Source organism: Hyaena hyaena, unplaced genomic scaffold (assembly GCF_003009895.1).
Source record: "Hyaena hyaena isolate Hyena2069 unplaced genomic scaffold, ASM300989v1 scaffold_969, whole genome shotgun sequence".
Classification (NCBI taxonomy): Eukaryota; Metazoa; Chordata; class Mammalia; order Carnivora; family Hyaenidae; genus Hyaena; species Hyaena hyaena.
Window position 1 is genome coordinate 104,492 of NW_024081599.1, and position 26,625 is coordinate 131,116.

Sequence of the window (26,625 nt, forward strand, 5' to 3'; positions counted from 1 at the left end):
TCTATATGATAAGGGTATTTTTATTGTACAAGGTGAACTGAGGTTTATTTGAACATTTGTTCCTATATGCCTATATATTTTTTTCATTTAATCAGCTTTATTGAAGTATAAAACACATACACAACAAAATTCCATGTTGTTCAGTGCCAAGGTCAATGAGTTTTGATAAACGTAAACAGTCTGGTAACCACTGCCACAATCAATATATAGAATGTTTCCATCCTCTCAAAATACTCCTTGGTTCCCTTTCACAGTCAATTGCCCAGCCCTAGCCCCGGCCACCACTGATGCGCTTTCTCTTGTACAAGTTTTGGCTTTTCTAGGTTTTCACATACTGTAGTCATATAATGAGTCTTCTTTTGTGTCTGGCTTCATCCCCTTGGCATAATGCTGTTTTGCTATTCACCCGAGCGGTTGTTCCTTTTCACCGATGAGTAGTATTTTCATATACTGATAAATCATCCTTTGTTTATCCAGTCGTCTGATGATGGGTATCTGTGTTGTTTCTAACTTTGGGCTATTGCGAATAAAGCTGCTACAGAAATCTGAATGCAAAACTTCTATTTTTCTTGGGTAAAATACCTAGGAATGAGGAATGATGGTTTTAGTACTAAAAAATATTTATCTTCCCTGTATCAATTACCCCTAAAAAATGAAAAATAGAAACATTTTAGTCATATTTCATAAAATTTATCAGCAGATCTGTTGGAAGACAGCTGAAGAGTCCACACATTTCCCAGCTCTAAAATCATACACAATCACGTACATTTAACATCTTCCAAGATAATTATTAATAATATGTAGGAAGACACTATTCCTTACAAACTTCAATATGAGTAAAATAAAATGCACTCATATTATATGAACAAAGAAGACACACCAAGAATTCTGTTGTGATTTTCTCGTAAGAACAAAGAGCTGCAAAATCTCTAATTTAAAAAGAGGACAACTTTAATCAGTCCCTCTTACAAAGAAATATGTTTATAAAATGCCTGCATGCTTCTCACACTAGTTACGTTGACTTTACTTAAGGAAGGAAAATATTTCTCACTTTCCAAATGAGAAACATTTCCTAACTAACAACATTCCCGGGGTTGTTTTTAGTCTAAATTTGCATATAGGAATGTCTGGAATAGAAAATTTTAAATATCAGACTCCAGGATTATAAGCTTTCACATTCAAAAGTGCAGAGAATTCAACATTAACAAAACAGTTCTACAAAAATCAGAGTTACATCTTAGATGTCCCTTATTTAAATAACAGTGACGTCACTTTAGAGTTAACAATTATAGGGAATTATTGAATTGTAACACATGCAGAGATTTAGAAAATTTCAAGTGTTCCTAAATATCATTATAAAAATAAACATTTTACAATATTATGATCTCCAGAGAAAGACATATAAAGGTTATGATCAATGAAACTTCAGTCATGACAAAGTAAACGTTTTACTTTCATCTCAAGTTGCTTTTCTAAAATTGTTATGAAGTCTCAACTCACTGAATTAATGAAAATAAAAGTTATCCCACCACAGATTTTTGGCGGCAGAAACTAAAACTTTAAAAAATACATAAAACAAAAATAGCATGAGAAGTTTCCTGACACACATTATATTTAGATTCCCTTAACTCAACACTTGGAAACTCAATTTTGTATTTTGTAAACTAGTCATACAAAATGATTCTAAGAGCATAAATGAGGTTTTTATCAACCCGTTGACTCTGACAAGCTGCCGTACCACCACCTGTCGCTGGCAGCATCCACGACAAACTTGTAGTACTTAACACACTTCAGCGCCTGCCAAGGAAGCCAACTGCAGAGAGGAGGCTGGAGCTTAACCCACAGGTTATTCACTGCCACACAGTGGCAATGGTGCGGGCCTATGGGATGGGGCACACTTTCTGTCCTAAGCTCCAGGCCGGGCACTCCACCTGCATTAATGCACCCAGTCTCTCGGATGGCGCAGGACTTCCAGAATTTCCGCTTCTTTGGAGTTCTCTGCGGGTGAATGCATGTACTCCCATCTGTACAGGTCCAAAACAAAAGCAAAACATGTGATAATAATAACAATAATAAACAACACACATACCTTTTTAAATAAGTGAACGCTAAAATTCTAAGAGTAAAACATTTCTTGCACCTCCTTGTCTCCAATGTACCAAACAGGCCTTTTACACACTAGGCTTTTTAAAAATATTTGCTGCTAGGGGTGCCTGGGTGGCTGAGTTGGTTAAGTGTCCGACTTCATCTCAGGTCATGATCTTGCTGTTTGTGAGTTCAAGCCCCGCGTCAGGCTCTGTGCTGACAGCTCGGAGCCTGAAGCCTGCTTCGGATTCTGTGCCTGCCTCTCTTTCTGCCCTTCCCTTGCTTGTGCTCTGATCTCTCTCTCAAAAATAAATAAATATTTTTAAAAATGTCTTAAAGAATATTTGTTGCTAAAAAATGAAATATTAATAATTCCTGAGCATTCTTTGGCTAATATTAACACCTCAAAATACACTTTTACTAGAAACCAAGTTTCATAAAATACAGAACCACAGATGATCCATGGGCAAACTTTTTTTAGCTTACTATTTATTCACTTATTTTAATGTGTTACTTTCTATTTATGGCAATAACATCGGTTTGCTTTTTTAAATAAATTCTCAGAAAAAATAAGAGTATAAAATGTAAGTGAATAATACCTCAGATAATATACAAGTATAGTCAAAATGGCTAAGTTGTCGTATCAAGTCTGGCAAACACTGGTTTAGACCAGGGGTTAGCAAATCTTTCCTACAAAAGGTCACATATTAAATACTCTATTTTTATTTTTTAAATTAAAAATAATTTTTAATTATTTTAAAATAATTTTTTTTAATGTTTATTTTTGAGAGACAGAAGACAAGCAGGGGAGGGGCAGAGGGAGAAGGAGACAGGATCCAAAGCAGGCTCCAGGCTCTGAGCTGTCAGCACAGAGCCTGATGAGGGGCTTGAACTCACGAATTACGAGATCATGACCTGAGCTGAAGGTGGATGCTTAGATGCCCCACATAAATACTTTAATTTAGGCTTTGTGGGGCCAGGTACAATTAAAAAAAAAAAAAAGAATACAATATTCTTCTTTGTTTTTAATAATCCTTTAAAAATGTGAAATTCATTCTTAGCTCAAGAGCTGTACAAAAACACATCACAAGTGGCCTTGGATTCACCTTGCCCTCAAGTTTGCACACCCTTGGTATAGACTAGAAGCTAAAAGTGACCTGTCAACTATTCAAATAGTGATTTATAATCTACCCAGATTGCACCTTAAGATGTACCTTATAATTAGGGGCCAGCAGTAATCAGGAGGACTACCTGAGGCCTTAAGAACTTATCTCTAGTTTTGGGGCACCTGGGTGGTTCAGTCAGTTCAGCTCCTGACTCTTGATTTTGGCTCAGGTCATGATCTCACCATTCGTGAGATCGAGCCCCGCACCAGGCTCCACACTGACAGCGCAGAGCCTGTTTGAGGTTCTCTCTCTCTCTGCCCCTCCCCTACTCATGCACATGCATGCATAGGCTCTCTCAAAAATAAACATTTAAAAAAAATAAAAAGAACTTATCTCTACTTTTTATTCACATCTCATGTCTAGGGTGGCAGGAACACCTAACAGTGATATGCATGAGCTTTCAGCTAAGGACATGAGATCCTAAGAGCAGTTACACAAGGACAGAGCCAATGTCACTGAAGACAGTGACAACTATACCGGGTACTAATCTCACCAGGCTGGATCTGGATGGCAGAATGCGGCAAGGCAGACCTTTAGTGCCATCCAGGAACCCATTCTTTTTGGACATTTATACCCATAGAGAAAAGATTCTAGTTCCTATAAAACAAGCAATGGTAATTTTCTTTTTATCTTTTCTATTTAGTCTAGACACACATCATTCTTACTTTCTCATACACAAAATGTCAACTGTAGATCTTTATTAACCTAATAGCACCAACATAAATATATGTCTTTACTTATTTATTTTTTGATGTATCTGTCTTTAACCCCCCCACCCCCACTCACATTCTCAAGTAACCTTTCTGGAAGCTCACCACAGCAGCATGTAAAGCACAGAGAGAACACAGAGCACTTGCAACAATCCCTCATACTTTCACACAAGCTTGTTACTTCATAGTGGAGAGTAAGACTCCTCACGGGTGTAATAACTTCTGACAAAATTAAGTTGAAAAACATGACATACTCAAATAAATTTGCTTTGCCCATAGCTCTTCCTAGAAAATTACCAAGTGGGTAAGGTTATTCTGGGCCCCTAGATACCATCATTGACCTTATCTTCTCACTCCTTCTATACTTTCCCAGCCCTCACCCACAGAACCGTATCATTCATCTTGCCATTCATTCTTTAAAAAAAAAAAATTTTTTTTCTTGGTGCCTGTTTGGCTTAGTTGGTTAAGTGTCCAACTCTTTATCTCAGCTCAGGTCATGAACTTATGGTTTGTGAGATAGAGCCCCTCGTCAGGCTCTGTGATGGCAGCACAGAGCCTGCTTGGGATTCTCTCTTTCCCTTTCTCTCTCTGCCACTCCCCAGCTCTCTCGCTCTCTCTCAAAATACATAAACAAACATGAAAAAAATTTTTAATAAAATTAATCTTCCTTAATTATTTGACTGTGATATAATTATAAAATCAGCAATATCAAAACAAATGAAGTCTTTAGGTAAGACGCTTGCAGTATTAATGTTTGTGTTTTGTAGGGGTTAGCAGATTGGGAGTGGAGGAATACTTATTATGATGAGGCATTCTTACCGAGCTGTTAGAGGTAAAGACATCAAGATGCTTTCGATCCTGGATCCTGGAGTGAAGAGGCCAAACTTCGTACCTCGATCATACACAAGGTTAAATTCTACATACCTGACATAAAGACAACAAATAACATTAAGGGCCAGTTGAGTAAAATCTTTCTTAAGATTACCCTATAACAAATACCTCAAGGGGACCGGGGGCGGGGGTAGGTGTGACTTCTTCCTGCCCCTCCCCCTCCTAATTGGCTGAACTGGCACAGGGACCACCAGTCTACAGCCAGTTGAGTCTTCTCCATCTGGCCAGGCATAAATAAAAGCGCATTCTATCCAACAAACAATAGGATATAGATTTGGCCCTAACATGACACAGTTACAAAACAAGAAGGTTATGTTTTCCAATAAATAAACAGAACAGAACAAAGCTGACAGCTTTTAAGGCACAAAAACAATTAAGAAAAAGAAACAGCACCCTTTATTAGAATAGAACAGCTCTTTCTGGCCTTCCCCCATGATCTGAGATGTTTCAGAAGACCTCATTTTACCACCTATAGCTTCTATATACTAAGATGGTGCAAAACTTTCATAACTTAAAGGCCAAGCACAGCCAACAATCTATTAGTAATTACTAATATATTCTAGATATTCCCTTTTCTTAAAGTAATTGATAGAACAGATAAGTAGTCATATGATTCAGTCTTCCTGCAGATTAATGGCAATCAAAATAAAAAGCAATGGTTGGGTTGCAGGGCTCAATTTTATTTTTCTTTATTTTTAGAAAAAAAATTTTTTAATGTTTTATTCATTTCTGAGAGAGGGAGAGACAGAGAAAGCATGAGCAGGGGAGGGTCAGAGAGAGAGAGACACAGAATCTGAAACAGGCTCCAGGCTCTGAGCTAGCTGTCAGCACAGAGCCCAACCCAGGGCTCGAAGCCACAAACTGAGAGATCATGACCTGAGCCGAACTCGGACGCTTAACCGACTGAGCCACCCAGGCGCCCCTCAATTTTATTTTATTTATTTTATTTTTTATTTTTCTAAGATGTTCCTTAACATCAACTAAAACTTGGTTTGGTAAATTTGTTTTCCATTAACTGCCAAGGTGTCAGATCTAAACTCTGTCTAGCTGAAAAAAATCTGTGATTGGCTTTAACATCATGGGATCTCTTGTAAAAGGTCATTTAAACTTCAAAGAGAATTTTTACTACTCATAAGAATTTAGAATGATCCATACAACTGAAAATTCAGTGAATAGACCCCTTTTCAGATCATTTTTCAATTCATTCAGAAACCATTTTCTTGGTCTAAACTTCCCTCAGGGGGCACCTAGGGGGCTCAGTCAGTTAAGCGTCTGACTTGGCTCTTGACAGCTCAGGTCATGACCTCGAGGTCTATGAGTTCAAGGTCCCCATTGGGCTCTTTGCTGACAGTTCAGAGCCTGGAGCCTGCTCATTTGTTTACCCACTGGTTAGTCTTTAATCACACCTGTAGGAAGATATTCTCTAGAATTCCACAGCACTTAAATTTTTAGAAAACACTCTTCTGTGTGCAAACTTGCCAAAGGCCTTGAGAAAATTTAAATGCATTTTATCAATGGACCCCTTTTTATTCCTCAGCATTTATTTATCATGGATTGAACTGTGTGCATTTATAACTGTTTAATACCTTCTTATATATCTGTTTCAAAAGATAATTTAAGTGAAACTTCTTAATTTCCTCCTTGCTAAGAACATGGAAAAGAACTGGTCTCTCAGACACCTTTTTCATCCCAATGCTGACTTTCTGAAACATGATCTTTAATGGGTGGCTGGGATTCTCTAGTTTGTACTGATGTCTCTTTCAAAGATTCCTGTATGGAACTCCCGAAATGAATTTTCTGTAAGGATCCTTGAACTGCTTTCCTTTTTTGAGTGAAGGATGCCCCTTTCCTGACATTAGCTTCTCTGACTCCTACCAGGTTTCACGTAGTTCAGATCTTGTTGATCCTTCCCATACATTTATCCTCCCTGAGGTGCCTGTAAACCATTCCCTTTAACTTAACAAATGCCTAAACTTTATCTTGTTTCCCTTTCCTAAAATACAACAAAACAACAGTAAGTTAAAGATTTTTTTGTTTCCTGGGTACCTAGCTGGCTCAGTCGGAAGAGCACTGACCTTGGGGTTGTGAGTCTGTTGGTGAGTCCGTTGGGTATAGAGATTATATACATACACTTTTTAAAAATAATTAAAATTTAAAAAAAGACCTTTAGTTTCTGTTCTCTCATGAAAAAGAAGGCTTTAAGAGTCAAGTTCAATGTCTGGGGAGAGAACAGTATAAGTGGGGAAGAGACTAAAGGAAACTGCCAGTAAGTGGTTAAAGTCAAAAAGGAAGCAGCCTGACCAGAGCAAGGGGAACTCCTCCTTGCAGTGGAAGGAAGAGGAGCAGGTATAACGTGTGAAGGATGCAGATAGGGCTCTGAGTGCAGTGTGTAAGAAGAGGAACACAATGCTGACAACTGCAGTGAGGGGTTGGGCTTATCTGAAGACCCAGAGTTTACTGCCATCTTAAGGCCCAGAGATACGGGGGTGGAAGGAGGTTCTCAGTGAGAAACACTCACATGCCGCATCACACAGAAAATTCATCTAACACCCCACACTCAGAGCTAACTCAAAAAATACCCGATGCGCAAGGATTCGCACAAATGAAACTCTCAAAATGTCCTGTCATTACATAATGAAGAAACAAAAAACAAAAGAACACAAAACATTATTCCTATGTCTAAGAAGTTGTAAGTCTTCACCTCATTAGTATTCACAAAACCTGCCAGCTTTGCACATCAAATCCTAAGCAAAAGTAGAATATTGTACTTTCTGGGGGGGTGGGGGTTGCAAATTTTCATTAGCTATTTATTTATTTAATATATAATTAACAGTGCTATATTGGTTTCGGGTGTGCAACATGATTTAACAATTCTATACTTTACTCAGTACTCACTACCACGAGTCTACTCTTAATCCCCTTTCCCTATTTCAGCCATCCCCCCCATGACCTCCCTGATGGTAACTACAGAGACTTGTCACTCTCTGTACGTGAGTCTGTTTTTCTTGTTTGTTCCTTTTTGACTTTGTTCATGTGTTTTGTTCCTTAAATTGCACATATTATTCAGTCATAAAAAAAGAATGATTAGCTTAGAGCCACATGCAACAACATGGAGAGAGTTGGCGTGTATCATACTAAGTGAATTAAGTCAGTCGGAGAAGTGCAAATACCATAGGATTTCACTCATATGTGGAAGTTAAGAAATCAAATGGCATAGAGTTTTAAATTATCCACTTAGGTATGCCTTTCCCACTAAACCGTGAACTTTTCTTTTCACAGCTGTTCTTTTCACTATATTCACATTTGTAGCTAGAATAGTGCCTAGCCATAAGAGTTGCATAATAAATATCAAGGAAATGAAAACAGGAAGGAATAGTAAAAGTATATTTGAGAAATCATGGGATCAAAAAAAGAGTCCCAAAACAGACACATTAAGAAACTTATAAAAGAAAACTTAATTAACTTCCATTTCCCCAAATTTCTAAATAAGGACCAGATAATACAGGTCTATAAGAAAAAATAAACACAAATATTTCTCTTTAAACTTGAAACATTATTTAGTTGATCTTTTCAGGGACTAGCTTTACCTCCTCAAGCACTGAAAGTTTTATTTGCCTGAGACAGAATTAACATAAACGAGAAAATCCATGATACAGCCACAGACCAGTACTATACATGCAGTTAAGATGGCAGTCAGAAATTGATGTGAGTGGGCAGGGTGGATCATTTGGAGTTGATCCGAAGTATACCTCAGGTGAAGATGACCTCAGTGTGGTCACCCAATTAAGCTCACCACATTCGATGCACAGAACAGAGTGGCTGAGGTTGAGTATCTAGTAAGAAATACAAACCTGCTTCAACTACTTAACTTCCTTCACGTATGAGAAAGGTTACCAGTCTTGAGGTCATGATGACCTGCTTCCACGTCTGGGATCTTTTATTTACTAGCTGTGTAATCTTGGGCAAGAGACTTACATTTCAGGGAGTAAGTTTTATCATCTATAAAATGAGGATTATTACACCAGTCTCACAGGTTTGTAAAGAAAATCAGATGCAATCTGTCTAACCTATTGGCTGGCACACAGTAAGAACTCCATAATTAATAAATATTACCATTAAGTATAAAAACTTTCTGAAATGGTTATTTCCATTATAACAACTTCCATGAAACCTTAAAATGGATGGAAAAGTGTGGGGTTCCAAATCTACAAAGCAGCAAAAACATTAAATGATGCCCATATCTTGGCATAAGGCTGGAAGGCACTGCCAGAAGACTAAAAGAAACCAGCTGGGGGCGCCTGGGTGGCTCAGTCGGTTAATGTTCGACTTCGGCTCAGATCATGATCTCATGGTTCGCAGGTTTGAGCCCTCCATCAGGCTCTGCTGACAGCTAGCTCAGAGCCTAGAACCTGTTTTGCATTCTGTGTCTTCCTCTCTCTCTGACCTTCCCCTGTTCATGCTGTCTCTTGCTCAGAAATAAATAAAACATTAAAAAAGAAAATCAGCTGGATTAAATTCAACAGGTACCAATACATGGCTCCTGTGAATCTAACGTACAGACGAATGAAATAAACCTTGCTGTTTTTATAATACTATTTCACACAAGTCTTAATATTCATTTAATATTCACCTAGTTATAAAAAGAAGTTCGAGTTAGTGTTACTACAACTCTTAACAAAGGAACTGCCCAAGACAACACACCACCGCCCATTCATTCACCCACCACGGCTACTCTACCCTCCTCCACCCCACGTCATGCAATAAGACAGTCTACTCTCCTGTAGACTGTCACTCACCGTCCTCTCCGCAGCTGCTGCCACAGCTTCTCCTGGGGGGTGAATGAGTCATCACAGTGTTTCTTCACAAGAGGAATATATGAAGGAACCACAGCCTGGGCGCAGCTCTGCACGAAGCGAAACACTTCTTCTTTGGATGGTGAGTCAAGGTCATCAAAAAAGATGCCCCCGATGCCTCTCCGCTCCCCACGATGGACAATAAAAAAGTAATCATCACACCTGGAAAACACAGCAAGGCTATGTCAGGGATCAAAGGGAGGAAAAAGAGGCACAAAAATCAATGTGAGGATTTCAGCTTATCCTTGTCTAATGCCAAAGCAGCATCCTTACTTTTATGCCCAACTGTGAAAATGAAACTAGGGCTTCAGACAGAAGAAACATTTGTAGAAAATGCTTACGCTTTCATCTGCAAAGCGAGGACTATAACACATATCTAAAGGAGGTGGAACTCTAAGAACTTCAATGAAAAAGAAACAAGAGTCCAGTATTAATAGTGTATTTTTTATTTACTTACTTTGAGAGAGAGTGCATGCATGCTCTCTTGAGCACGAGCAGGGGAGGGGCAGAGAGAGAGGGAGAAAGAGAATCTTAAGCAGGCTCCATGCTCACCATGGAGCTGGATGCAAGGCTCGACCCCATGGCCCTGGGATCATGACCTGAGCTAGAATCAAGAGTTGGACGCTTAACTGACTGAGCCACCCAGGCGCCCCAATAGTGTATTTCTTAAAACAAATGATGCTGGGGCGCCTGGGTGGCTTAGTCGGTTAAGTGTCCGACTTTCGCTTAGGTCATGATCTCGCGGTTCGTAGGTTCGAGCCCCACATCGGGCTCTGTGCTGACTGCCAGCTCAGAGCCTGGAGCCTGTTTCAGTCTGTGACTCCCTCTCTCTCTGACCCTCCCCTGCTCACGTTGTCTCTCTCTCTCTCTCTCTCTCCTAGAAATAAATAAAACATTAAAAAAAAATTAAAAAAAAAACAAAAAACAAATGATGCTGCTGCCTTCAGCAGCACTGGAGCCTTTGCAAGAGGCAGGACAGGAATCCTCTACCAATACCAGCAACCAGGTCTGACTGGGCGCCAACCCTTCAGCTCTCAAGTCGGGTCCTTATTCGCCAAAGGAAGCACAGCAAATAATCTCTAAGGTTCCTTTCAGCAACACAGTGTGGAGGCTTCATAGTCTGCACGACTGAGGGAGGGGCCAGTGAAAGGAGACGTTCAGAGAACGATCACGGACATGTGAAAGGTGCCCCTGGGAGCCTGCACATGCAACTATCAATCTGTCCCGAGTCTTTCGCTCTTCTGTGCCCACTAAAGCAGGTGTCCCAAATGTCATTTCCTAAATGCTCAATTTGTAGAACAGTTTACTTTGTGGAAACAGCTTTCTAGATGAGCTCTATAAATAGAAAAACCTGTACAAAAACTAAATGCTATTTAAAAGGTTCCATTAAAAATAGACTTAATAGCTTAAACCAACAAAACTAAACAAAACAAAACAGACAAAAAACAAAATCGGCAGCAGATGCAAATCGCTAGAACAGATGCAGTGGTATAATTCACCTTGACTGTTATTTGTTGACTTCCTTCACAAGCACATTTTATTAACATAGTTGAAGCCCATCTTGGCAAGGCTGTGAAGTCAGCTTTAACCACTCACACTATTTCAAAATCATCAAGAAATTAAGAAATTTGCTAAATACTTATATTAAAAACTTCTTTCTTTTTAATTAGCTGCATCCTAGATGTCTTAGTAACTAATTTCACTCAGATAAAGTTATCTCAATAATGGCAATAAAAGAAAACCAAAAAAAGAGAATGTCATCCAAACCAGTCCTCTTCCCGGAAGGATGCTGATTTGTGAGAGAAAAAAAAATCCCTCCATCTTAATTTCATGCTTCCATGGTGTGCAATTTTCATTGGTAATATCAATCAAAAGGAGAATATATCTTTTCTGAGGATTTTGAAGCTGAACTCCCTACTCTTCATAAATAATATCAAGATTTCACAATTATTAGCTCTAAAAGGAATGCAAACAACAACAGAAAACAAAAAACACCAAAATATCTTCTGTTCTTCCTTTTTCAAGAATGTCAATTAGCTGTAGGCAGAGCTTTTATTCCAAACAGTTAATGCCTAGACTCCATTTCAAATCTGCTAAATATCCTGGATCTCCTCACAACTTACTTGTTTCCCTTTTCTTTATAGTTAGAGTTTCCTTAACAAAGTTTCCAATCCCAGTCTTCTCCTTGTCCAAATCTCTGGTATATCTGCATCTTTCCCTAGTCATTCTCCGACCCTTCCCATGTCCTAGTATTTCCATAGCAACAACAGTTCTCATCTAGGATGAGACATTAAAAGTCTATCCCAGGATTAAAAAGACTCTAATTTATATTCTAAATCATTTGGGATCAAACAATATGCTGCTACCCAATTATTCAAACATTCCTAAGTAAATAACATAATAAAACCACTTCAAATTGGTATCCTACTTCTGGTGGACAAAGAAAACAGATCAACCTTCATAAGCTGAAAAACGTATTCAGTGACATAATATTGCCTTCAGGATCCACAGAAGGAAGGAACAGAATATATTTTAGGTGTTATGATACCCTTACCTACCATTTTTTAAATTTAGGGTAGAGATCAGGACCATGCTGGTCACAAGCCTCCTTTAGAGTTCTGTGAAAATGGACAGCATCCTCATGGTTCAAGTACGTTGGAGTAAGGTCACATCCACCACCAAACCACCACAGCTTGTTACCTACAAAATCAAGACATGTGATTATCATGCAGACTTTGGACTTTGAGATGTTGCACACTACTCAATGTATTAGAAAACTTAATTTATCAGCTTAGTTTATTAAATATAAAGTGGGTGACAATCAAAACATATTTAGGGGCACCTGGGTGGCTCAGTAGGTTAAGCATCCAACTTTGGCTCTGGTCATGATCTTACGGTTCATGGGTTCAAGCCCTGCATCAGGCTCCATGCAGACAGTTCAGAGCCTGGAGCCTGCTTCAGATTCTGTGTCTCCCTCTCTCTCTCTGTCCCTCTCCTACTCATACTCTGTCTCTCTCAAAAATAAACAAACAATAAAATATATACATAAATATATATATCTAAATTTATCTCTGAATGGCCAATAAAGCCTAAGAGGAAGAAAAGGGAAAAGAGGTAGGAAATCAAAAAGTGAGAGAGTAGATCCAGGCAGGAAAATGTTAGGCACAGCAGTGATGATGAAACACCACATGGGTGGACCAGGAATGGCTGCATATTAAATCACATAAGGAGCATAAAATGCCTCTGCTGGGTCACAATTTAAACAACAATAACAACAATAAAAAACAAAAACAAACCACAAGCAAATCTCTGGCCCAGGTATCTGCGTTTACAAAAATTCCCCAGGAGATTCTGATGTCCCCTGTATTAAAAACCACTGCCCACACTGCCTTAACCCCAGCAAAGGGCAAAAACACTTACAGAGGGACACAACTAACCATTTGAGAATAACTATTACATGTGTTTAGTTGGGTCTATAGGTTGTCAGTACCAGTTACCAACTTCTAACATTGAAAGGTTGAACCAAACTAAATGTCTTCAAAATCAAAGTTAAATACATCAACTTTAAATACCACCAGCTGCAGAGAAACCACCACCTGTAGAGCGGCCCTGCACAGACACTCCGCCAGGTGGTAACAGTACATCCGGCTAATTTGGAGACATGGGCTGGAACTACATGTCCTTAATGAGGCATGATCAACTCCACTGTATCTTAAACCCACTGATAACACATGCTGGTGACTAGCAGAGCAATACACGTGGAAGATGTTTTCACATTTTCACAAAAGCAAGTTCTCCATTTCCATTTAACCTTGTATATGAGGTTTTCCTTTGCATTTCCTTTCCTGTGCAAAGAACCCGGTATGCACTTTGAAGCTGAGGTTCATTAAATCATTTCTTCTGCATTGGAAGGAATATGGGGAACTTAGTTCAGAGCCCAGCCAATGCTATTTTCACTTTACCCTCTCGTGCATAATAAATTGCAGCTGCCAAGGAATAAGGCTTCATATGCCTCCTGAAAAACTCGTTAAGATTTATATATCCTTTCTCACATTTAGATTATGCCCCCTGGCTTTTTTTAAAATACACAGTATTTGCACAATAATATTTTGCACAGCTCCAGGGATGCTTACCATCAGCTTCTTCTACCTCAAAGTATCTGTAGTTGAAATGGATAGTAGGAGCATGAGGATTCTTGGGGTGAATGACAGAGCTCACACCCATAGCAGAAAATGGCAATTTACCTGGAAAGCAAAACATGTAGTGAGCTCCACTCAGTCACCGGGCTTGAATAACTCCAACATGGTTTCAGGACCAATTTTGAAAAGCTGTTTTTTGTCTCTTAAAATAGAATTTTTACAAAGTAAATGTGAACATGCTTCTCTGACATGTGCACCAAATGATATATGTGTTTGTTTGTTTTTACAGAAGCAATATTTGTTGTACAAATAGAACTCATGGGGGAAAACAGTTTGCGGGACTTTTAAATGCTGTTGAGACTGCCCGATTTACCATCTTTCGTCTTCAGAATTTTCCCTCTGCTTCTCATTTGTTTCGCTGCTTCCTCAGAAAGATTTCCATGAACAACAGAAACGCTCACCCCAGCCTTTTCAAAAACACGCCCATCCTGAAGTACGCAGCTGATGCCACCACCTCCTGTTTATAGAGATACAAAACAAAGAGAGAAGGTAAGGGTACATGCAAAATAAAAAACAACCCTTGTGTGAAGGTGGTGGGATTAGGAGTGATTTTCCTCCTCTAAACTGAGTATTTCTTCTACATCTAAAATAAATCACTGGAGAGGAGCCTGGGTGGCTCAGTCAGTTAAGTGCCTGACTCTTGATTTCTGCTCAGGTCATGATCTCAAAGTTTGTGAGATCAAGCTCCCACCCACAGGGCTCCAAGCTAGCTCCAAAACCTGCTTGGGACGCTCTCTCTCTCTCCCTCTTTCTCTGCTCCTCTACCAGGCAAACTCACCCTGTCTCTCTCTCAAAATAAATAAACTTTAAAAATAAAATAAAAATCACTGGAATATTTCCCCTTTAAATACTACTGTTCACAATGGCATCCATTGGTTATGATATAGGAAAGAAGTCCGAAGTTAAACACAGGTATGGGTATGTTTTAGGAATATTCTATCATTACCAAGTTTAAGAGCTCCATATTATTTCAGTTGTTTCTTCTCAGTGTGTTGTGTACCATTTAATTTTGTTTAAAGGCAATTAAAAAACAGTAGACATTCGAACTCTTCAGGGATTTGGGACCTTAAGCAGAATAAGATACACATTAATATTTAGGTATATGAGATTTACTATTAATAGTTTGTCTTTAAGACATTACAGTTACCACAAAGGCAGCTGTTCATGGAGGTACTTGTTTGTCTTTGTTTTATTTCTAAGAATTTTTAGAGCTGGATGGGACATAAGATTATCCAGTGCAACCCATGTACATTTCAAATGAGAAAATGAAGCCCAGGAAGACAAAACACGTTGTCCAACATCACACAGCTGGCAAGCGGTCCAATTTGCCTCAGTGCTTTCTATGTATCAGACAATACTTTAAGCACTTCTTATGTAACCATTCCTACATCCCCTCACATATTATCTAATCTCATTTCATAAATGAGGACACAGAGGCACATAAAAAACTAACTTCTGAAGACCACACAGCTACTCTAGTACTTGTGGTGGAGTCCTGGTTCAACGGTCTTCACGTGAAAACATTATAAGACGGAAAACTACAAAAGACCTGCTACAAAAGACCAGTTTTAACGTCACTTAATAGAGATGTGACAGCATCACAGCTCAAAATCTGCTGAGAAGGATGCTGAAGTATTCCTAGCTAAGAAGTCAGGAATTTTTCAAGTTTATGACCAAAATGTGGGGTTTCCCTACACAGGCAATAACATGGTCATAAATATATGATTCTATAAACACTGGATTATTCTCTGTTGAAGTATAATTGACATATAACATGATATTAGTTTCGGGTATACAACACAATGATTCAATATTTGTATACATTGCAAAATAAGTCTAGTTACCATCCATCACCACAGAGTTACAAATTTTTTTTCGTATGATGAGAACTGTCAAGATCAACTCTCTCAGCAGTATATGCAATACAATACTTTTGACTGTAATCACCATGCTGTACATTACATCATTATGACTTATTTATTTTATAACTGGAAGTTTGTACCTTCACCCATTTTGTCCATTCCCTTAGTCCCCTCCTAACTGCCAACTACCAATCTGAAGACGTGGGTTTTGCCATTGGAAGGAAAGACTGTCCTGGCAGGAAATCTGAGGGGTGCGTTTGGTAGAACTACTGACAAGCAGCAGTTGTGCAAACATTTCTTGTGCAACCTGGGGAAAAGATCTACTGACACAATGACACCCCCAACTGGAGGAGTCTGGCCAACACTTAGCAAATAGGAGGCAAGTTAATCTTTCCATCTCTAAAGGAGAATGGGAAACGCACCCAGAGAAGCGGATGAAATGTGAGGAAAATCGATGCTCAATTACAACTTTGGACATCCACGCCTGTTGCCTAAAAATAACCCTAAAACTATTATGAAAAATGCCATTAAAAAATCGCCTGGACTCTGTAACCTACAGTATTAGAGTGACAGCAGATCTGGATCCAGAGGTCTGCAAGCAGAGGTCTAATGACCCGTACAGGGTCAATCTCCCTAAAGGTGTCACTTCTAACCTAGCAGCTGCTCTGTGGGTACCCATTTCCTAGTCCCAGCCCCTATTCTCCGTCATCTGCTGCCAGCAGCCTAAATCCCGACCTCTAACCTCCGTCTCCACCTCCTGCTAAGCGCCGGTCTCCTCACCTTCCTTCCTCTCCCACCGGTCCACGGAGAAGCTGGCGCCCCCGTCTACCTGTGCCAGAGCCTGGCACACCTGGGCCTGGGTCTCCAGGATCAGCAGCTCCATCTTGGTCTTCATGTCGCTCGGTCTCCCCCGCAGCTCGCGCAGGTCGGTCACAGGCAAGGCCATGAAGCAGCTGCAGCGGCGGGCCAGATCGTCCTCTTCCTCAGGCTTCCCCGACGCAGAGGTCCGCGCCCCCGAGCTCTTGGGCACCATCTCAGCCCGCCGTACGTGCCCGAAGGCGGCGGCGGCTAGCCCCGCCAGCCCGGCCAGCCCCGCCAGCGCCGTGGTCAGCCCGGTCCCGAGCCGGGGGGCTGCTCCCGGCGTCCGGCTGTGTCCCAGCCCGCGGCACTGCTCTGTGCCCGCGGAGCCCGGGCGCCGGCAGGTGCGTCCGGCGGCGCAGCGCCCCGGCCAGGCGCACAGCTCTCCGCGGCCGCCGCGCGCAGCTCGCCAGCAGGAGCCCGCGCTCAGCCTGCCCAAGTGCAAGGCCATATTCCCGCGCTGTCACCCCTAGCAATGCCCACGTCCCGGAGATCGGTCCCTGAGCTCCTTGGAGGCCCCAAGCTGGGGAGCCGCTCTGGGAGTGGAAACCTTGGCAGAGAAGAGCTACTACCGGGTCGGTCCCCGGGCGGCCGGCGGGATTGCGGGGGATTCTGGGAGCTGTAGTCCAGCTCCTATCGTCGCCTGCAGGGGCGCGCCAGGGAGATAAAGAATCCACAGTCTCCAGAAGGGCGGGTCCAAAGACAAGGGAGCTCAATGCCGGAGGTGCGAGAGGGCTGTGTAAGTGAAGGCAGAGATAAGAGGCTTTCTAGTCACGTACAACCTCTGGTCGGCTGTCCAATCAGCTACAGTGTGTAGACAAAGTAGGGCTGGACCCTGAGACCCAGTAGGGCAGAAATATGGCCGGGGTCTCTCCTCAATTTACATTCACATTTTACATTTACAGTTTACAAATTACATTTTCAAACTGTTGCAAATCCTGTCTCTGAGTCTATACAGAACGCCCCTTCGTGTCCCGTTCCAGTCCAGGAGACCTTCTAGAACCTGCAGGATTGCCTGGGGGCAGAACCTGAGAGACTCCTTTTGTAACAGCTATTTTTAAAGGGAGTTGGTAAGGTAGTGAAGGGCTGCTAAGAAAATCCTAGTAAAAGACTTTAAGGGAGTTCATCATTACAATCTTTCCAGGTATTGATCCTGCACTAACCACTTGATTATTTTAGAAATAGGAAAAGCAAAGTGATCGTTTTACTAAACAAGCATAAAACTGGTGTGTTTGGGTGATCAAGAAATTAGATTAGACTTAAAAATACATATCACCCTACAGTTGCGGGGTGCTGCCAAGCATTTCTCACCTTTAGTACTTTCGACACTTGTGTAAGCTAGGTGTGGCAAACAAACATCTGCCCTGCTTCTTCCCTGCTACCACCATCAACACACACACACACACACACACACACACACTTTTCAAAAAAGATGAAAGAAGCTAACATAGATTTGACAGATTTTTGTTCTTATTGTTCCTGTAATATACCACAGTTCTATGTTGTCTGGACATAAAAGTGTTAGAAAGACTGTCATGGAATGATTTTAATTTCTAGTAGTAGATAATAATTTAAGCCACTTATAGTGGTCTCTAAAATTTTTTAGTGGCCAGATGCAGTGATGGAACTTCATCGCTATGGGTCAGACCAGTTGTTCAAACCAGTGTATCTTATTCATCCACAATTGCGTCTGGCAACTCTCCCACTGGGAAACAATGTCAGCTGGGTAGGCATGCTTGACTCCCTATCAGATTCAATAAAAGGTAAAGGTTTGGATTGAGAAGTGAATAGACTACGTCAGAGGAAGAAAACCATAGGATTTTAGCTATAGTGTAACTTGGTGGGAGACTGAGTTGCAGGAGGAAAGGGAAGATAAGAACTATCACTGCAGGAAGAGTTGTTTGCCTCTCCTAGGCGCCTGTGATAGGGTTTGGCTGGGCCTGGGGATAGCAACTGAAGCTCATTAATGGAATGTCTTTCTTAGTGCATTTTTCTATAAGAACCCCCCGTTCATTATCGCTCTGATTCTGAGAATACTCATAAAGCTAGGAAAAGATAAGCAGGCACAGGCTGGTTTGAACATATGCCCAGTCAGATAGTCTGGTCTTGAGCCAACTGTATACTAGTTTGCAGGTTTCCATCCCTCCCCACTCTTACCTCTCTATGCAAAGAGCTTGCTCTCCTTTCCTCTGGTTTCCAGAGCCCTCCCTACCCTTACCTTATTATTCTATGCTAAAGAAAGGCCTTTATAACTCTCAACCTTAAAAATAAAACAGCTAGCTATTTAATCAGCAAAAATGAGTTTATCTGGGCATAGCAGAGGAATTGCACTCCAGACATGCAAACTCCAGCACACCATAGGCAAGAACAATACAGAAGAACAAAAGAGAGGAGTTTCCGTATATAGAGGAAAGGAAAGGGGTTGTTTGGAAGGAAATTTCATAGGAGGAGAAAGAGAGTTCAGAGTTGTGGTGGCTTCTCATTGTTGCTGGGTGGGGAGAAAATCCTTCCTAAAGTGGTATGCAAAGTAAGCTGTAACTGATACTGAGTGAGAACATCCCTTAATTATTTCCTGACCTTATTTTGAATAGGGGTTCCTTTATTCATTTTCACACAGTCTGGTTAATGTGAATTTAAACTACCTTCCTGTGGGTGCAAATTGTCTCCAAGGGATTTAAGCCCTATTTTTCAGCATTGAATAAAAAAATGTCCCCTATTCAAGCAATTCCAAGAATCTGAAAGCTAGTGAGGACAAATAATAAGTTTATAATAAGTTATAAAACATAAGATGTAAGGTAGGGCTTCTCATCCTTTTTTGAGCCAGTTTCCTGCACTGCTTTATGATCCTACAAAGCAAAAAGATTTTGAATAGCCTTGTACAAAATCATGAGCCATATATATATATGTATGTATACATATATATATAGAATAAGATATGGACTTTTTGAAGAAGTGGACTTTTTGATATTTTTACTCTATTTTTTGGAATTTATCTTTTAACTGTTTAGGTCTTTATATATATTGTTTTATTTTAGAGAGAGAGAGAGAGAGAGAGAGAGAGAGAGAGAGTCTGTGAGTCAGGGAGAGGGGCAGAGGTAGAGAAAGAAAGAGAATCTTAAGCAGGCTTTATGCTCAGTGTGGAGCCCAATGCAGGGCTCAATCTCACAAACCATGAGATCATGACCTGAGCTGAATTCAAGAGTTGAATGCTTAACCAACCGAGCCACCCAGATGCCCAAAAATGTCTAGGTCTTTAGATACAAGTATTTACATATTTCATTAAAATAATAGGTTCTTAAGGTTAAATTGCTAACTTGCTTTTTCTTTAACTGAAGTAATTTTAAAATTAGTTTCTCATAGAGGTGTAGATCCCACCCAAAAATTCAAGAAAAGTTTTATGAAAGGGAGGAATTGTGGTGCCTGATCCTTAGTCCTTCACCTTTTGCCTTTTGCCCCTATATATTTTTTCTCTATAGTAATATGCATGTGGTATCTGGAGTTGCAGCAACCATTTTTTAAAATGTTTTTTTAAATTTATTTCTGAGCGAGAGAGTGAGAGGCAGCATGAGCAGGGGAGGGTCAGAGAGAGAGGGAGACCAAGAATCTGAAGCAGGCTTCAGGCTCTGAGCTAGCTGTCAGCACAGAGCTCGACGCGGGGCCCAAACCCATGACCATGAGATCATGACCTGAGCTGAAGTCGGACACTTAACCGACTGAGCCACCCAAGAGCCCCTTGCAGCAACCATTTGTAACAAATATTATAAAAATCACGTGAAAAATTTTGCAGAGCAGTAAGATAGAAGGAGCCTGGATCCTGATAACTTCCTTGAGTAGATGTAGTAGCCTTGGACTGGAGTTATTGTTATATGAGGAAAAATAAATAAATTAAGGTACTGTTTGTCAGATTTTCAGCACCTTCAGCTTAAGTCTTTCTAACATCCTAATTATTGCATCTCGATTCAATGTCTACACTGGAGCCAACCAAGAATGGCCAGAGGTATAGAGGATGGAATCATGTCAGAACATGATGACCTCCAGGGGTGTATGGTGGCTCAGTTGGTTGCTTAAGTGTCCAACTCTTCATTACTGCTCCAGTCATGATTTCATTGTTCATGGGTTTGAGCCCAGCATGGAGCTTCATACGGCAATGTGGAACCTGCTTGGGATTCTCTGTCTCTCTTTCTCTCTCTCTCTCTCTCTCTCAAAATAAATAAACAAACATTTAAAAAAAAAAAGTACATGATGACCTCCCACTATAATTGAGGGTAATGGTAAGTCTGGGATATCATTTTCGGAAAATAAGGGAAATATGGTAAGCAGACAATACCATTGATGCCCAATATAGAGACAGATTTTTGAAGATAATTCTGGGGTATTGAGCTTATGAATCTAAGATGAACAAAAATATGGAATTCAGAAAGAACTAGCACATTTAGGTGTGACAGAAGGTAATAGGTTTAATCTAGACAGTTATTAACAGTTATTTCTACCAGTCCAGCCAAAGCTATCCAGCTGTTCCATTTGCCTTAGGTACAGAAGCTTCCTGACCACCCCACCCTTTCACCATACAATGCTCTTAACAACCATTCTAGGAGGCTTAAGAACACTATGGGTCAACTGAAAGTGAGAGTTGTTTGGGAATATGTTGGGGACAACATGTTTGGGTATATGAAAGTATCTCTTCTGTTTAGGCAAGCTAGGGACAATGGGCATGGGGCAATAGGACATCAGACAGCAATAAGAAAGACATTTAACCGATGTCATGTGGCACTTTCAACTAATGTTATTTGCTCAAGAGATGCAGAGCTGCTTTCACTCACGTCATGGCAAATTCATCTCATCTGGTGAACTAGAAGCTTTTCTTGGAAAACACACATCAAGATTTTTAACTTAAGCCCATATCAACATCTTTTTAAACTTAGGTATCAAGAATCAGTTCCCTTTGTTCTCTGCATCTATCTAAACACTTTCTTCCATGTCTAACAGTTTAGCGAAGGCCGGAACCTGCTTCTAGAGATTGAATGAATACAGAGGGAGAAAAAGGCACATTTGAAATATTTTCTTTTGCTGCAAGACATGCTGAGATGCTGGTGGGTTACAAATGGAAATATGAATTCTGAGGAGTGAGGGCTGGAAGAGTAAAGATTTGTGAGATACCCATGGTGCTGGAATGATGGAAAGTTCATGGAGGAACTTTTAGAAGAAAAGGATAAAGGGTTCAAAGTCAGAACACAGGGAATAAGAGACATTTAGGGACAAGGGAAACAAGAAATCATAGGGTCTTTGGTGCCATGTCACAAAAGTATGAAGGGGAGAAGGCATCAAGGAGGAGAGTGGGGTCTGTGGGCAGAATCTGCACCCTCTGCTCAGAGAACACCTACACCTTACCAGGAACCAGGGTCCATAAAGAAGTTACTGCCCTTCTCCTGTCCTCCTAGAAACGGATATTCCATTTGAGCCACCAGACAGATAATCTCTCCCAGTGAAATACTATATAGAGGCAGTCCCCACTTTGCCTTGTACTTCAGGACCATAAAAATCACCATACTCACAGAAGCCAAACAGATCAATCTTAATGATCAATGTGAAAAAATTACGATTGTTCTGTGACCTTTAAAACTTTCTGCCAAAACACTAAGAACTCAGTTACTGTAGGTTAAAAATGAAAAAATATCAAAATTAATATTTATTTGGTACACTACAATTTAAAGGCTTAGAAACATTCAGAATTAAAGTGCCTTATTTCTCTGTGCTTATCAAGAATAGGTTGAAAAGTGCTGGTCTTCTTTTCTTATTCTATAACTTCTGACATGGAGTGACCATCTTTTCTATACCTTATTAGTGAACTGTCCGCTTTTCCTAAGTTTAAATCAGCTTCCAACATTTTGTCCTTTGTGCCTTGAAAGTTGTGGAATATCCCAAGACTTCCTTTCAGTTTTTATTTATTTAAGTAATGTCTACAGCCAACGTGGGGCTTGAGCTAATGACCTTGAGATCAAGAGTCACATGCTCTTCTGACTGAGCCAGCCAGGTGCCCTTCCCGCACCCCCAAGAGTTCCTTTAATGTGAAATTGTAGTTGTTTTATCAGCATCACTTCTGGCTTGCCATAACCACTTTATTCCTTTATTTTAACATGTTTTCATTCACCAAGTTCCTCTGATACTTAATTTTATGTCTGAACTTGGTTGTGGGCACGGTGCCCAGATGTTTGGTCAACATCAGCTTTTCCCTGGGTTTCCAGGCTGCTGGCTCACTGTGCAGATTTTTGACTTGCCAGCCTCCATAATCATGTGAGCCAGTTCCTTAAAATAAATCTCTTTACACACACACACACACATACACACACACACACACACACACACACACACCTTATTGACTATTTCTCTGGAGAACCCTCACTAATACAGTTCCTATGGCTGAATATCCAATTGTCTCAAAAGGTGGCAGTAACGAAATTTCCATGGCCAGCTGTTTCTTCTATAATTTCATGTACATTCAATTAGGATTTCACTTCCAGTGTTACCACTTTTTATTTCTTTACTACACTTTCATCTTTGATGGCCAATTACTGCTTTCCTTAATCCATTTTTGTTAACTGTCTTGTGGGCTTATCACTGAGAGACAAGGAAGCAACATAGCTACACACTTTGCTCTCTGTGCATAAACTGAATAATATATTCAGTGACCAATCACTAACAGACTTTCAGAAAAATAATATGATTGGTCAGCGAACATTGTGTGCCCCTGTTATTTATTATTTATTATTTATTATTATTGTTATTTGTGGACTGAAGAGCTAGCACAAATTTTGTACTTCGTGCAATTACCCATAGTTACATAATATGGTAACTGAAATTTGAACTTGTTTTGTTGGAAAACTGGTGGTATTTTACTAAGCCACAGTAACTAACTGTAATTTGTGCATATTGAAACCATGCAATGCAAGGACTGTCTGTATTTACCTTTAAACCAGTTGTCTAGATCTATAATTTAGAAACCTCTACCATGAAGGACCATAAAGCAAGGAAAGAAAGGTTCCCAACTGAATCAGCAGCATCTCTATAAAAATGCTATCATTTTATTAACTGGCATTCTTGAAATACCTGATACTTATTTTCTTGACTATTTTTCTGTGAGTAAGTGGGCTGCTTAGAGAATCACATAAGAAATGTCCAAATATAGGAAGTGGTTTGCCATAGAGACAACTACTAGGAATCCATTTTCCCTTTCTTCCTTTAATGATGGTACTTCAGGTTTAGTGGGGCATGTAGCTGCCTCACTAAGGACCGCATTCCTATCTTTTCTTATAGCTTTTAACCAGATTCTGGCCAGTGGGTTATGAGCAAAGCTGTTGTATGCCACTTCTGGGTTTGTCCTTTAAGGGAATGTATGTTCTCTTCCCTGGCCTTTTCTTCACTGGCTGGTATACAGAGGCAAGAGCAGGAAGTGGAACAGACCCTTTGAACCCAGAAATGGAATCTGTGTGTGGAGTGTGGGGTGTCAGAACTCCACTATGTAAATTACTATCTCTGGACAGTTATATCAGAGAGAATAAATGTCAGTCTTGTTTTGGCCATTACAGTTTAGGGTCTTTTGTTACAAATATTTAACTCTAACCTAAAAAACTACATGGATGGCTTCCTGTTTGGGAATAAGCAATAGCCTATCACAGAAATACAGGGGATTTACACACATCATACTAAACAGTTAATGGATTATCCTCCCATCTAACTTTAAGGAGGACAAGAGAAAACAGATGGGCCTTAGTCTAATCCCCTTCTGACATAACAAATTGAGTGGGACTTACTGAGGACAATTAATGATGTGATGAAGCCACCACAGATAAGATGAATAAAATCAGCCTCTTGCACAGAGAGGTTTTGGTTTTCCATTTAGCACTTACTGTGTGCACTAAGGATATGAGCCTAACAACCAGACTTGTTGGATTGGAGCCTTCCAATATTTAAATTGAATTCCCAGGAGCTATTGAGGTATGATGAGAGAGACAGTTATCTGACAATATTTATATAATACTTTTGTGACAAAAATCAGTTTAAGATAGCATTAATAAGACTCTGACATGTAAGTTATTTATCCTAATACAGCCCTTAAAATTTGTACATGATGAAATTTGGCTATTTTGTACAAAATGATAAAAGATCAGATTCAACACCAATAAATGTGTAATGCTCAGATGAATACACTAGAGGGCACTCATCTACTATTTTCTATTTGAACAAAATTTACAGTAATGGTTTTCAAATCAGTGCGTTAAGAAGAATCTTAGATTCTTGCTTAAAATGTATACCTTTGGGCTGTGGAGAGGCCTGTGAATCTGCATTTTTAATGAGAAGCTATAGGAGAGCATGGTAAAGAGGATGACTTGTGGAGCCTGCCAGGGTTTGAAACCTGGTTATGATACTTGTGAATGTGAATAATTAGTAAACAAACCTCTGCGCTCAGTTTCCCATCCATCAGATGAAGTTAGAAATAGCACTTATCTCTTAGGGTTGTTGTAATGATTAAATGAGCCAACTTAAAACATACAACCTAGTGCCTGGCCATCAATATTCATTCTATTTTACAAGCATTATTTTTAATAAAGACGTTCACTGATTTTGTTGTGGGAAGATTTGAAAAATATGTGACTACATCTAAAAGGAAAAAAGATATACTCTTGATACTCTATGCCGCTAGGCTAAGACTTCAGGTTCTGCCCCTCGCTGAGTGATAATGGAATGGCAGGAACCAAAGGTGCAGGATGAATGAGGCAAAAGAAAGCTCACCTTTGCATGTTCTGCCAAAGAACTGATACTGTATTCAGAAGTCAGTGGAAATCCTTTGCAGGCACTGAGGCAGAAGGTGGCATGATCAGATTTATGTTTGAGATAAATCATTCTGTAAGCAGAGTAGGGGGTAGAACATGAGGGGTGAGGCTGGATAGAAGAAGCTCAGGAAGATGTAATGCTGTTCCCTTTTCTTCCCAAAGAAGAGTCTCTATAAAGCATTGGGATTATTCACATTAGTGACTCTAATAATAACAATTTGAACCTTATAAATCCTTTCTTTTTAGGATTCTCCCCACTCCCCCGATGACTTACATGCACAATATAGTATACAGTACCCGGTAGGCATGCTGTCTAGGTTTTGAGGCAGCAGATCCTGCAAATAGGACTATAGAAGCTGCTGTCACCAAGGAAAAACCAGACTACTCACCACAGCACCAGAAGCTCAGAAGAGAGGTACTTCTGCATCTCACTTGGCGATCCTATAGATGGGGGCGGGGAGGGGGGTAGATTTCCAGGAACCATGGCAACTTTGAAGTGTTTGACTTAACAGGAATAAACTTCAGTTCTGAACTCTCATATTCCCTGCCAATGTGGGAGGAGCCGCTGGAGGAGTGGGAGAGGCAGGGGAGGATTGGAGAGCTAAGGTCACAGTCTCCTCCTTGGCTCTGCCTGGAATTCACCAGCAAAGTTCTGCTACCAGTCAAATTACAAGGGTCAACTGTGCCAGGGAAAATAGCTACCTGAGGAGTGGCTGTATGACTTCATGAGAAAGGAATTTATCCCTGGGGGCTGCTCTGCTGTATCAGTTCCTGCTTGTGCACTCACCCAAGCATTGTATCTAGTCTCTGAGTCTCTTAGAAACATATCTGTTTTTAAGTCTCTGAAAACATGCAAAATGTAAATAGATAAAAGAGCTCTTCCCTCTGTTACAGTTTTTAAGACTGCAGAATCATAAGCTATTATCTTAGATTGAGATAGAACCTAATCCAATGGCTTTCAAATTTGTTTTGGTATCAGATCCCTTGAAATGAAATCCTATGAAAAAGTCTAATTAATATGTGAACAAAAAGAGTTGCTTCTATTGAAGGTCGTTTCTGGCTGGCAGTGCCTCTCCTGGTTGTCATACTTCCAACAGCCTATCATGTGACTTCATTCTTTAAATCCTTAGAACCTAGGGAAGCAAAGGTTATGATTAAACAATTCTTCCATTT

General features: G+C 40.2%; 2 protein-coding genes across 4 annotated transcripts in view; one reads left to right on the top strand and one right to left on the bottom strand.

The window, feature by feature from the left end:
- CPOX (coproporphyrinogen oxidase) lies at positions 1 to 25,997 on the bottom strand. 3 transcript variants are annotated; one of them, XM_039221238.1, is made up of 10 exons: positions 25,842 to 25,997; positions 25,412 to 25,523; positions 16,547 to 17,359; positions 14,218 to 14,361; positions 13,839 to 13,949; positions 12,264 to 12,405; positions 9,649 to 9,867; positions 4,781 to 4,885; positions 1,932 to 2,024; positions 1 to 582 (listed from the first exon to the last, which is right to left on the bottom strand). In XM_039221238.1, the coding sequence occupies exons 3-9, from the start codon at positions 17,073 to 17,075 to the stop codon at positions 1,937 to 1,939; spliced, it is 1,338 nt and encodes a 445-aa protein (XP_039077169.1). In that variant the 5' UTR covers positions 17,076 to 17,359; positions 25,412 to 25,523; positions 25,842 to 25,997; the 3' UTR covers positions 1 to 582; positions 1,932 to 1,936. The 3 variants fall into 3 exon arrangements, with proteins under 3 accessions (XP_039077169.1, XP_039077167.1, XP_039077168.1); XM_039221236.1 differs by having other exon boundaries at positions 1 to 2,024; positions 25,842 to 25,996; XM_039221237.1 differs by lacking the exon at positions 25,412 to 25,523 and having other exon boundaries at positions 1 to 2,024; positions 25,842 to 25,996.
- The window catches only part of LOC120223195 (soma ferritin-like), a 45,718-nt gene continuing 36,432 nt past the window's right edge, over positions 17,340 to 26,625 (top strand). Inside the window, exons 1-3 of the mRNA XM_039221230.1 lie at positions 17,340 to 17,411; positions 18,231 to 18,350; positions 25,699 to 25,752. Coding sequence (XP_039077161.1) covers positions 17,340 to 17,411; positions 18,231 to 18,350; positions 25,699 to 25,752 — 246 coding nt within the window. The remainder of the gene's footprint in view (positions 17,412 to 18,230; positions 18,351 to 25,698; positions 25,753 to 26,625) is intronic.